At 35.8% G+C, this 14,432-nt stretch overlaps 1 protein-coding gene across 3 annotated transcripts in view; it reads right to left on the reverse strand.

The window, feature by feature from the left end:
- Window positions 1–14,432, reverse strand: part of LOC121421708 (SPATS2-like protein) — a 47,428-nt gene that overhangs the window by 11,108 nt on the left and 21,888 nt on the right. For all 3 annotated transcript variants that reach the window (XM_041616501.1, XM_041616495.1, XM_041616507.1), the window contains exons 4-5: window positions 8,574–8,626; window positions 3,689–3,782 (exon numbers count right to left, since the gene is read on the reverse strand). In XM_041616501.1, coding sequence (XP_041472435.1) covers window positions 3,689–3,782; window positions 8,574–8,626 — 147 coding nt within the window. The remainder of the gene's footprint in view (window positions 1–3,688; window positions 3,783–8,573; window positions 8,627–14,432) is intronic.

Genomic DNA, 14,432 nt, shown 5'->3' on the forward strand with positions numbered 1-14,432 from the left:
AAAAAAAATAGTACGGGGTTAAGGGTAGTACGGGGTTAGCGATAGTCCGGGGTTAAGAAAATCCTGTGTAAAAAGGGTAAAAGATAAATGCCAGTTGTGGTAACAATGTCAAAATGAGTTCGTACAGAATCCAATGAAATGACCACCAAAGTGTATGTTTGTATGAATAAAAAATATGTGCCAAAGGATTCGGGAAGAAATTGTGTAATTGCTGAGAAATATGCAAATAAGCACAGAATTCGGGTCACGCGTCGTCAGGCCGACATTCAAAGCAATAACAATACACTGTCCCATGTGCGCTTAATATCTGTGTTGGTGATCTTCAGTGTGAACATTTTTCAGCATAGATATCAAGATTTCACAAAGTTCAGTTTATACTCTACCAGATCTAGATCCTCGATATAATGACAATTAAGCCTGGTTTTACAGACTTTCCTGTTAATCGGTGTTTACTGCAACTGCTTTTATTTAACTTTTAAATCCAGTACACTGAGCTACGTGTACATGTTTTTTTTTCACAAAGAATAGTACAGTCCGGTATATATTATTCAAAGCTTAGTGATTAATCATATATTTGATTGCACATAATGAATATGATCCATGCAATTCATTTAATTAAAATACAACCCTAAGCCATACAGATGGACATTATCAATAAATAAGCTTCATAACAAAAAAGCTAGGCAAAACATATGTGTATGTTCACATAGTTTTCATTTTACAAGACCTACATTGTTGAAATGTTTTTATTGTGCGAGCGACTGGTACACTTGTAGTATATGAATAAAACCTATTTCAAACTTCAGTCAACTCTGTATCCCGCCTGTAGACTGTGAATAAATAAATAGGCCCAAGTATTCCTTTGATTTAAAGTTCTGATTCTGCAGACAGCTTGTCATTTTCTGTGTCAGAAGGAAATTCCCAGCCAGTCGAGACTAAACATAGACATAGTAGAAATTACAGGAAACACAAACTTGACCAGACAACTACATGTAGATCTCCCTCACCAACCAAGAGTATAACCCTATTCAGTCACTTCCATGGACCGATTCACACAGGTCAATCCAGTGGGGGCAGGTCTAGTGCTTCTGAGGTTTACTCAACAAAAAGAGCAACCCAAAGTTTCAAGTGCAAGTCCTAAATGCTAACATTTGATCAGTTGAGAATGAAGTTGGGTTTGATTGCAAATGTTTTTGCAACAGACCCCAGGAATAGATAAGTGATCCTCTTGACCAATCAAGAAGACAACCTCAGATGTGGTCTCAGGGCTACTTTGTTTCAATACTGATCCAGGAATGACTGTAAACAGAACAAGTTCCCGGAAGTGATCTTAACAGTGATGAAATTTGGAAGTATTCAATGAGGGGGAGGAATACATGTATGTATGGTTTCAAACTACAAGTTAATCTACCTGTACGAACGCCATGTTCAACATAATAAAGTGGTTCCACAGGATTATCAAGAGCGATCCAGATCACTGATGCAGTGACTGTGAACGAGAACAATGCCTCTGGACCGGTTCTTGTCCAGCGTGGATCAGTACAGGAAAATGAGTGTGAAATGGGTCTAAAATTACGATCAGAACCCTTTTCCACAAATCTTGATTTACAGCAAGTTTCTACATGTACAAGGTTGCTCTAAAAAGCTACTAGTAGTCAAATACCATGGAACAAGTTATGAAACACGGCTCATCTGATTTAGGCTGCGTTTATGCGACCTCAAGCAAGAATAGTGATTCAAAACACTACATGAATCACAATATCACAGAATCAGCGTTTAGACAACCTTTATTCCAATGCTGTTTCTCCTCGGATTCGGGCCGATCCAGTGCACATCACAGTGTGCAGTTTAACGGAGGAAGGTCAACTTTTTTGCACGCGTTTCGGCTCTCGAAAAGTTAATCTTTTGCTTCCAGAATTCAGATTATTATACCTGATATTGTTCACTTTGGTTTACATGTGAATCGAAAATGGTGTTAGGAAGTGAATTTTAGCGTAGATCTAATTTAATATTGACACTTTTAACTCAACAAAAACTGTGATCATTGTCTGTCCAGTCATTACTACAGCTTGAATTTGAAGACATGACAAATATTTATGAAAAGCAGTGGACGATGCGATGACCAACACAGAACTTGAAGTTTAATGCAGGCGACAAGAAATGCATGCATAGCACATTATGTACATACACGTACTGAGCATATAGTGCGTGCCTTGAGCTTGGCAAGAGTCAAATCGAAAGAAGCCTGACACAGTGACATCATAGAATCATGGTTGCGTTTATACGACCTTTTTCGTTCGTGATTCTACAGAAACGTCTTTCCAAACGCCCCTTTTCCCATGTTTCATGTATGTGATTTGAAAGACGTTTATTTTTACTTTTGACTAAATTGCAATCATGATTCTGCAGAATCATGATTTGAAGGATTCGAATCATTATTCTAGGATAAAAGAAGTGGTGCATAAATGCACCCTAACAATTTACCATCAGATACAAAATCTACATTCTAGAAGTTTCAGCTCATCTGACCTTTGTTTAAAGGTGAAAACTGAATTCCCCACTTCTTCCTCTTCATAATACATACTGTATCTCTTTTTTTTATTTGGTGACCATTTTATGATATCAAAATATGTGATATAGTTGAAGACAAAAGACATGAGCTGAGTATCGAGATTTGCCTGTCTGCCAGGATGTCAGTAATATATTCTATGCTATTTATCTTGTTTTTATGAGTACAGCAATCATCTGAAGGTGCCAATGAACCATTACATTGGACCAGAGTTCCCAATGACAGTGACATTCTTATGACTTTTCTCAATTTTTTTTATTACTTTGTTGATAGCAAGGTTTGTTTTGGCATTTCAATTATTTAATTTTGACAGGCACTGAATCAATTCATTTGCTCAAAACATCAAATGAATGATCAATGAATCAAATCCACAAATGTCTTGGAAATAATTCATTTTGTATAATTAACATTTTCATAACAGTACATAAAAATATTCTGATAGGAATGTGGAATGCATTGAGCTTTTTGCATGGATATTTAAAGAAGGATCACACATGTAGACAGTCTAGAAAACACCTCATTTTATGAATCCTTTTGATCCAAGTGTTGTACTCTTTACTTTGTTCTTGTATACCATACTGTAAACAGTAAAAAATAAATAAAATATACTGGCTTATCCCCAGAATCAGTGAAATAAACAAATATCAAGAAATACTAATCAATATATACAAATTGACTTCTGTGCACTTCTTCATGATTGTTTTTGTTGTTGTTGTGGTCAATTAGGATATGGACATCAGACAGTGCACATGCAAACTTAAAACAATTTATTCAAATTCATGAATTCCTATCAAACCTCATTATCATATTCATTGATGGAAATGACTCTAGAAAGTGTCATTATCCAAAATTAATCTAGAAATTCTCAGATTTTGGAAAAAAACAAACCAAGCCTTGTTTAGTGGCAACCTCTCTCGAAAACCAATCTATAATAGCCCATCTTGCAATCCTGCAAATTTATGCAATCTCTCCATTTACAGTACAGGGTGAATCAAATATCTCCCAAATTACAGAACAGTATCTAAAATCCAAATACATGATGGTCACACTAATGTTCATTGAAGATTATAATCATAAAATCTTTTATGAAACAGATCCCGGGAGTGAATATATACACACCTTGGTTGTTAGATGCACCAGCATCACCACTGTTCGCTTTCTCATGTTGTGTGTCTGGTCCTCGTTTCTTTTTCTTGTTCCTCTTATTTGCAGACTAAAAGAAAGAAAAAAAAAAATAAGAAGTGGAAAGTAGCGATAAGTCAGAATTAAGGATTAATATGTTTTATTTAAAATAAAAACTAAGAAGAATAATTATGAGAATTATTAGTATGACCACTATGAACATGTATTTATTTTGGATTTGTATAAAAACGTAAATTACAATTTTCTGTATATGACAGAAATTTGTATGCTCCATTTTTCGAAGTATGGGCTAAGCATGACAGTGCGATTTCGGCATTTCCACTAGATTCTTATCTAGATCTACATGTAGCTTGACATTACATTCCTGGATACAGTAACAGTGTGTATGTATTGATCCCAGAACTGTCTTGGGACCTACAAGTAAAACAATCAGGATTTCACAGTCCTTCACGTTTATATTTCGAGGTGAATATTCTTCCTTTTTCAGATAGTTTTCAACTAAATCAAAATAATTTCAAGGAATTATGGAAAATAAATGGCCATTTCATGGATTTAAAGATGTAAAATGTGAAATTTTAGCAATTTGTTTTTTAGGAGCGTGATTTTTTGCTCTCCTTATTTTTTTTTAGGAGCGCGGTAGGAGCGCCAGCGCGATCGCGCTCCTCAAAAATGAAGGTCTGATTTCAAAATTATTTTCATGTATCGTTTTTTTTTCAGGATGAAAACAAGTGCCTGAGTTGATCTTGAACCTTTACTCTGTATTGTGAGTCAATGAGTGAACAACTAGGCCTACATATAACAGCTCTGCATACACATGTAAACAAACAAAAATCTTAACAACTGGCTGGGATATGATATTGACTGAAATCTATGGTCTTCCTCTTGACAATTCAACAGATGTTTTGTGAGTTTTACATTTTACACTTCCTTGCAAACAGGTATTGAAGGATCCATTTGTCAATTCATATGGATTATTGGGGAGTATCTCCTACAATTACAACCCCAGATGTCGTGAGAAGTACATTTCACAGGACCTGGGCATGCAGGAGAGTGAGAGAAAGCCCATATGTTTGTGTTTGTCATTATAGGGGTAAACATGCAAGGTTTAACTAAAAATCAATTTCAGCAAAACATTGAGACCAATAAAGGTGTTTTCAATGAAAATATGTGAGCGATATTTAGCTGGGCAGAGGGTATTTAGGGAGCACTTCACAAAGCGACATGTTACTCATATTACGATTCTGTTTGAAGATCATTGCTTTCTCTGACTCATGTGATAAGTTACCGAAGTCTTTGAATCTGATTGGTCAATCGTAAGCAAAAATTATGGAGGTCTGGAATGAAACTCGACCAAAATTAATTAAGAATAAACTTCCACAACACTCACTATTAAATTTTAAAGCACTCAATGTATCTCCTTCCTTTCTTTGATCTCTAAAAGACACCATTCTATAATTTCAATCTCTTCCCAGAATCCTCTCATTCAATAAGAATTGGGTTTTTTTTTTTTTTTTGCTTTTTAATGACAATGGTTTGGGCCACTTGGTTCAAGGATTAATTTGCTTGGATGGTAGCACACTCAAGTGTTTGAAGAAGTTAATAAGTCCCATTTCCCCCTAAAATGGTTAGAAAATAATTCCTTCAGCAATTTTTTATCTCGCTCCATTAAAGAAGAAATGTCTTTTAAACAATCTGGCCTACAAGAAACCGAGCTTCCACTAGGGCTTCATGAATGGAGATAGAAAAGTACATTACCGTCATACATGTTCGGTATGTACATGTACCCCATCTCATTATAGACCTTTTCGGTCTTTTGTATTTAATAACACTTTAGATGGCCTCAACTTTGGGGGAGGCAAAGATGTGGTTATTTTAGCAGTGATAAAGAGTTGACTTAGGTATATTTTGACCTTTCCAATTGAGCTTTATAATTTACCCAACACCCAGTTGTCTAAACTTTAAAAGCTCCAGAACGCTGCAGCACGTTTGGTCACCCTATCAAAAAAACATGTTCATATCACACCCATTCTGAAATCTCTCCATTGGCTAAAGGTCAACAATCGCATCATCTTCAAAATCCTTCTCCTTGTATTCCATGCAATTAACGGCTCTGCTCCACAGTATAATATTAATCTAAACAACAAAAAACTCTCCTGTCAGTTCCTTACGTTCATCCAACTCTGGTTCCCTAGTTATTCCCAAATCTGTTCAAGACATGGGGGGTTCAGGCTTTTGCTCACGCTGGCCCTGTTCTCTGGAATGATCTTCCCTGGTAAACGTTAGCTTAAGACTGTCTATTCAATTCTTCCTACTCCTATTTTTTCCTGAATCTATTATTACAGTGTATTATAATTGTACTTTTCTCTTTCTTTCTTTCACTGTGCCTTGGGTACTCTGCAGAGTGGATTTGATGCATTACAAATCATATATGAAATCTTGTGCTTAATTGGAAAAGGTTCGTACATGGGATTTTCATTTTTTAGACGTCAAAATTAGCTATATTAATTGCAATATTTCGGTAAGAGTCGGTCATAATCCAACATATCAGAGTTCAAGTGAAAGAGGATAGGTGTCCACCCTTGGTCCCTTACCAACTCCCCAAAATCCTGCGTCTGCTCAGGATTCTGTCCATGTAAACATTTCATGCAAACAGGATGGAAGAACATGTGTGGTCTGGATGATATCAACGAGGATGGACCTGAAAGGGCTTGCAAAGGTCAACGATATGTTTCAAGTTCATGACCTCCCCAAATTCATTCAATATGTGGAGCAGAGACAGACAGGAAGTGTTTGGGTTCACCAGGGAATGGTCATTGAAAAAACGTGCAGCAGAACGGGTCTATGGTGGCCTTGACTCTGCCCCTGGTGAGGATTTAATATTAGCAACATCCTTCCACTGGTAAAATGATACCAGGATAGAAAATGATATATATATATATATGTACATGTACTACCCCTGTGCACTTTGTGCAGCAGGCAAAAACTTACTTTTATCAATTATTTTCTATTTTTACTTTTTTTTTTTTTTTTGGGGGGGGGCTATTTTTCACAACCCACAGACAGACTAAATCTGCAACATTGAATCAGCTTCGATATCGCAGTGAATGGGGATTTTCTGGGGCAATATTAAACATTATATACTTTTAGGGCTCTTTTCAGCATTCGGGGGGGGGGGGGGGCAAAATCTCTCCAAGACAAGGAGCAATTTTTCCCCGCGATACAGGTCCCATTAGTTTGTTCCATCCTTTTTTAATGATTTTAGCCCAGTTTATATACATAGTCCTCTCTAGATTCATGAAACCCCATCTTAGTCATCCAATATGGGCGAATTCTCACTTGAGCGTATAAAAATGGTTGCCATGATGACATGAAAGGTAAGTTCATCCTGACAAAAGGTTATTGTAAAAATAGCAGAAATATATATATATATATATTGGTGGAGGTTTGAAGAAAATCCATTTATAAAAAAGTTACTAGAAATAAGTCATACATGTATGCAAGCAGCTTCCTAATATGTTGTGTGTTAGAAAAATCAATGAAATGTCATTTTCTTGAAATACTGAAAATGGTTTCATTCACACCTTTGTATCAACAACCAAATAATTTGAACCCGCTCCTGAAAGAAAAATAATTCAGTCATCTTGAAATTTAAGCATTCAGTATTACATAACGCATGGGGCAGCTGCTCTTACATGTATATATGATGTCAAAGATAAAAATCTTCAAATTCTAATAACTTTCTTAATCTTTGATGGCTTTTTCTCAAGGCTTCCCCAATATTCTTCTTGGTATTATTTTCATTTTGTTACTTTTTATAAACAACCTATTCTTCAGGGTGAAATTCCACTTTAATGTACATTGTAAGCTACATCTATTCATACAGCTGTATGCCTACCAGTATGCCCTACATGTATTTGTTCTTAGGACAAAACAAAACAGGAATACTCAATGAACAATAAAAAATTGACTAAAACAAAGTGGGTGTGGCTGATTGAGTGAAACCCATTGTAATTACAATATTATTGTGGGAACTAATCATCTGTAGTTCCAAACAATTCACACATGATCGTCTATTGTTTAACTTTTATAATCAATCATGTTTCTCATGCCAGGATACATGTATGTTTAAGTAGGAAATGGCATCGAAATATACAATTTACTATTTTGTTTTGTGTTGTGCCTTGATCTTTTCCCCGTGTGAATCATTTCAATACTAATGAATATGGGGCAAGACAGTGATCCCAGGGATGGAGGGGGGGGGGGTAGCAATCATTTTGTGTGTGCTGCAGCAATCAGAACCACATTTTCAGCCCAATAACCATGGAGCTCGCTCCATGCTATAATATTTCAGTTCTAGAGCAAGGCTCCACACTATAATTTTTTTCTTGGCGGCCCGATCGGTCCACCAAAACCATCAATTTCAAATTCTTGGTGGCCCGCTGGTGGCCCTAAAACAATAGAAAACATTACAATTTATCAAAACTATGGTAGCCCAACAGGACAACCAAGTGTGGCTTTTCCAGAAATTTGGTGGCCCTACTCTCAATTTTGGTTGCCCAGGGCCACTGCTAATGTCGAGCCTAGCTGTCTAGAGTACAGACACTTCGATTCCAGAGAACCTCAAATACGCCTTTCCTCATTGCTGGGTATCATGACGGTGATTTTGATCACAAAATTAAGATGGAGATGGAGAGAGCAATGTACAATATATAATCCAGAAATGGATGTTCATGATATGATGTGCGCTTTCAACTATCACATGACGGTATGTACACAAGGTACAATGCAGATTTTTAATGATTAGATACCCAAACAGTGGTTTGCACTGAGAAAAACCATTAGGCCTACGTGTACCACTTACCTTGCTTTTCTTGCCATGTGACTGCCACTCGTTCAGAACAGTTCTGGCGCCATCTAAAATGAGATTAAGCAATAAATTGCACTTAGTGTCTGAAAAAGACACAGCCTTCAACATTCAGAAACCATTTAACATTTTCATAAAATCATAGGTGAAAGAAGTTCCTACAGATAATGTAAAAACATTTCCCCATTTGCAAAGGAATATTTTTTTCATATTTTTCATATTTATTTCTTTGGTTATTCATTCTAATTCTTTTTATATAATTTTCAACTTCCTTTTTTTACATCATCATTACTATTTATCTTCTTTCTTTTTTTTTTTTGGGGGGGGGGCAAGTTAGTTAACAGAATTCTTTTTGTTTATGGTTCTCCATCAGCCCTAGATTGTTAAATCTCAGATAGAGGAAACCCCATTGCCATCAGACCAGGGGGAACATGCATACTTTGGTGGTGCTTTTTTACCTGATTGCTATGAGCATGAAAGCTTGTAAGCAAGCAACCAGAGGACCGATGAGTTAAGGTCCTCTTCAAGGGACCTGGTAATGAGGATTAATGCCTTGCCAAAGGTAACTAGCGCACTGGTGGGAATCGAACCCGGGTCCCGTCATCGGATTCCAAAACCCCGCTCTACCAACTGAGCTATTGCACCTCCCACTTTAAAATTTATGTATGTATGAGTGAATAGATTATACCAAGCCAAATCCAGAGTACATACATCTCCAACTGTACATGTACTGTTGTAACTCACTATTTTGAAAGTAGTTAACTACATGTATGAATTGCAATCTTAAGATTAAACCAATGTAATTATTAATATTCCACTTTATATTCCTTTAATCCCAAAACTGCAACTATTACACATTCCAGTGTGGAACTGACATTATTTTGTCAACTTTTTGCTTTGTGTTGGACTTAAATGAAATCAGCAATAAATATGAAAAATAGGGAAGATATTTTTTTAGAGACTCGTGTTGAGCATCGTGTATTTATAGCAAAGAACACACATTACTGGTAGGCCTATATGGAAAATATACAAAGTCAGCAAGGTAAAAATTAAAGCACTAATACTGTACATGTACATGTATCAATGAAAACATGCGAGTAAAGTGATGTGTATGCTGTTGCCATGCCAACCATTAAACAACCATTTTGTCAAGGACATAATATATTCATGTCAAAACACATTATACTCTTTATTGAATTAGGCCTGATTTAAGGCAGAAGCTAATAAATATAATATTCTTGGATACAGCTGAATTTGCTTTAACTCTAAACAACACTCCATTCATTTCTGCATTAATTACATGTATATTGTACATAGTCACTTAAAATAGTGTCTGTAAAAATACATGTATATGTATATACATGTACATGTAGCACATATAGGCCTACAGTATGAGTAGGTGAAATCTACATACATGTATACTTTCATATTTTGGAGAAGAAAAACTTTTTCCAAAGATTAAAACCGAGCGAAGTACAAGAATGCCTACAAGCTGCTCACTGGAATTACATGTTCACGTAAAATCACTAACTTTCTCCCACACTGCGGGCTGAAATACCAAGTTCAAAATAAAATCAATATTGAATATATTTTCAGGCAAGTAGTGTTAAAGACACTGTACATGTACAGTGAATACGCCTCTCATTTGCTAATATTCAATTTAAAAAAAGCTTTACATAGAATCTTAAATGCCATTTGTCTTGCTAGCGGCCAAGTGTACAGAAAATTATGTAACATTTCAGGAGGTTCTTCAGGAGGCTATATTGCTACTACATGTAGATACATGTATACATGTACATGCATGACTAGTAATTGAGGTTTAAAACAATTAGAAGGGAATTATCTTTGACCTGTAAACAACGATTATCACTACCCAAAGATATCAATTTGATCATGATCAAACTTTTAGACAAATAAACCTCAAAATACCCTTCTGGACTTTGCTCTTGGATATTGAATACAATGACAGTTCCTCGCTCCCATCACTGTCACATGGTGTAATAACAAGGAGGTGATACCAAATAACTCCACTGACAATGTAAAAGAATGTCAGGCCCATTCGAAGTTTGCTGTCGGACTGTCCAAAACTTAATTTAGGAAAATGGTCTGCAAGTTCACCAAGACTTGGTTTCCAAATTGAAACAAGCACTAGTCTTGTCTCAAGACCCACTTGTTCATCAAAGTTTTAAACAAGGTCTGTGCCTGCAGACTACATATCTCCCTAGCATTTCAGTGTCTCTAGTATGTTTTTGTATGTATTGTGACTTTGCCATTCATCAAATTCAAGATCTCCATTGTAATTGCATTATAAATCTTCATGTAACTGGCCTGGGTGGGAGGGACTATAAAATGTTCATCTTTGAAGCAGGTCAGCATGGAAAATATACAGTACATCCAAGTTTTTGTCAAAAGGCCTTGACAAAAGGCTAGTACATTGTATCCTCCTTGAGTTTATGAACTGTGTTGGGAACACTTGAAATGAGTAATAATCAAGATAGTGGACAATTATAATGTAGAAAAGGGAAAAACAGCACCACTGAAAGCAAGCCGAACAATCACTCATTAATCTCAAAGGTTACATTTTTCTTTTACTCATGATACAAATCTTGCTGAGGCTGAATAATCTTGGGAGGATATGAAATCTTTTGATTTCCCAAGCTGACATTTATTAGTGGCATACTTGCCCATGTATGAGTATGAGCATAGAGCTATTAATAGCTCTATGAGTATGAGCAGTGGCTGCTTCCCTTCACACACATAAGGGGGTATCTCACTGGGCTTGAAACTAGTTCGCGAGTAGTTCGCGACTACAAATCTTTCTAGTTGCAGAAACGCCTCCGCGACATCTCTGAGACGTCTCATGAAAATTACAGAGTCTCGGAGGAGTCGCAAGAAGATTAAACATGTTTAATATTTTTGGAGACTGTTTCTAGTCTCCGCGACGTCTCCGAAAAGTCTCTATCAGTTGCTGCGACGTCGCCGCGATGTCTCAGAGACTGTCCCACGTGTTCCTATACATGTACACTGTCCCACGTGTTCCTATCTGTGTTGGTGATCTTCAGCGTGAACATTTTTCAGCGTAGATTTCAAGATTTCACAAAGTTCAGTTTATGTAACTGTACCAGATCTAGATCCTCGATGATATACTGACAATTAAGCCTGGATTTACAGACTTTCTCATGAAATCAGTGTTTACTGAAACTAATGGCATTTCTCTTTAAGGTCTTGCATTACCAGTTTTCTTTTTAAAATATCGACAAATGTCCGATGGCAGTTTTTCTTAGCAAAAGTCTGCACCGAATCCTGGTCAATAAAAATTATAAAACAACTGTAAATGCACGACCAGAGAGTATAGGGGATGACTGCTGTAATATTAAATACAATGTTCTCTTCACAGCAGGGGAGCATTTCACAAACAGGTAGTCAGTGACTTTCACTACTCTATACTGTACATTATAAGAAATCCTTGCATTTGATTGGCCTGGAGCAAATTGTCCACAAAAATCACTGTTTCATAAAATACTACGTTAGACTCTGTCAGCTACATGTATACAGTGCGTCCCAGAATAAACGAAACCGAGATTTAGCGATCATTTATCATAACTTAATCATAAATAAAATAGACAAATGACCTACCAATTTAAAGGTTAGAATCTCCTCTTTCATCTGATATTACTTAGCTTATTTCTTATTCACGCATGAGTGAGCAAAAACAATTTGAAGAAAGGATATCAAAAACTCATTTGGCGAGGGGTATCTGGGTTTCAAAAAGAAAACCACATTTCTGAAAAATTCAATATCTGCTCTTTAATTTGGTACCTCAATTACAGAAAATGGTCAAGAAATAAAAAAGTTCTGGTCATTTGAAATAAGACTTGTATTTCCATAATTTCATGAGATAAACTTGTTTTCACCGGTTACCCACAGAAGCTTTCGCATGGTGAACAAAAGATTTAATGCATGGCTGATCGTCAACAAAACGGAGTGTTGAGTGAGTTTGAAAGCCAGCCTGGAGAACCTCTTCATTTTATGAAATTATTGAAATTCAAGCCTTATTTCAAATGACCAGAACTTTGTTATTTCTTGACCATTTTCTGTAATTTAGGTATCAAATTAAAGAGGAGATATTGAACCTTTCAAAAATGTGGTTTTCTTTTTGAAACCCAGATACCCCCTGCCAAATGAGTTTTTGAATCCTTTCTTCAAATTGTATTTGCTCACTCATGCGTGAATGAGAAATAATCTAAGTAATGTCAGATGAAAGAGGAGATTCTAAGCTTTAAATTGGTAAGTAATGATAAATGATCGCTAAATCTCGGTTTCGTTTTTTCTGGGACGCACTGTACTGTAGTCCTATCTTTTTGTCTGTATGTGCTCATTGTGAAAACAGTCTCTCAGGAGGCAAAACAAGTAAAGTGCAATTATATGCTCATATTAAAAGTGTTCATACTGTCACTGGAAGGAAGATTGTATTTGTAGGCCTACATAAACAAATATTTACCCAAGAATAATCAATTGCAAGAAAAGAAGTAAAGCTATTAAATATTGTTTATAATGCAGGAGCTGCGGGACGGTTTTGAAAGTGGAGGAGGGGGGCTGACCATGCAAAAAATCACAATCAGATGGATACGTTTTTTTATATAGCTTTGGAAAAAAGTGGAAGGGGGCTGAAGCTCTCCCCCCCCCCTCCGGTTAAGTGGCCCCTGTAATGTACACCACCATCCTGAGGATTACAGATAATTTCACAACTACATGTATGACATTGCATCAATGGATTTTACAGTATTTACCCCCCAAATCAATGATTTGATCTTTGATTTTGATTTGATAGCCTGAACAGTCATTTGATCAACAGACTGTAAAATATAGAACAACTTTACACTGTATGTGAACTTGACTATCAAATACCATTAATACCGAATAAACCCAAGCAATGTCTTTGTGTGGTTACAAAAACTGGTCATGTGTAGAGCCAGGTTGGAAAATTTATTTAAAAAAAAAAACTTTTGCAGAGTCAGATACAACAGGTTGGCAAGTTTGGGAAGGTTATGATTAAAATTTAGGTCATGCTGCGTGGCCAACACCCACTTTTCAATAACACATAACACTTTGGACCTGACAGGTTTTTTTTCTGTTTTGACACAAGCATCTGGGTATACTATGGAATGTTTATTATACCAAGGAGATATCTCCTTGGTTATACATGTACACATTTACATTTATGAACAATTTTTTGTGACATTGTATGGTCTTAACAGAAGAACTGACACTATCTGATAATAAACTATTTTGGTCTTGATTATTTAAATCATTCCATATTCCTCATAATTGGGATGATCAAACCTTGATTTAAAGGGGGTATTCCAGACTGAAAATAGTATGATTTTGAACAAATTAGAGCCAAATTAAGTAAAATCACACAAAAATTATCTTTTTAATACATTTCATCAAAATCAGACTAGGAATAACAAAGATATGACGTTTATAATATTTTGCATTATTTTGGTATTAAACAGTTGTGTGTATTAAAGTCTTCATAAACATGCAATGAGCAAGCTAGTGATGTCATACCCTAACTTTATGATATATCAAAACTAAATATTCATTCATTTTTTTTCACCAAGAATGAAAAAAAAGGATCGACAACTGATTTTAATGTGTAAGTTAATCATTGCTGCAACTTATTTTATTATAAGGGAAACATACTGGTATTACGTTTGAGAATGTGAAATTATATTAATTTCATAATCATGATTTCATGCACACCTTTATATTCATTATGGTGTGCATATAAATGTTTTACAAGGTACATGTATTGCTAAACTTCAAATCTAATACTTTGTTAAATATTCTTTA

The sequence above is a fragment of the Lytechinus variegatus genome, chromosome 1, assembly GCF_018143015.1.
Source record: "Lytechinus variegatus isolate NC3 chromosome 1, Lvar_3.0, whole genome shotgun sequence".
Classification (NCBI taxonomy): domain Eukaryota; kingdom Metazoa; phylum Echinodermata; class Echinoidea; order Temnopleuroida; family Toxopneustidae; genus Lytechinus; species Lytechinus variegatus.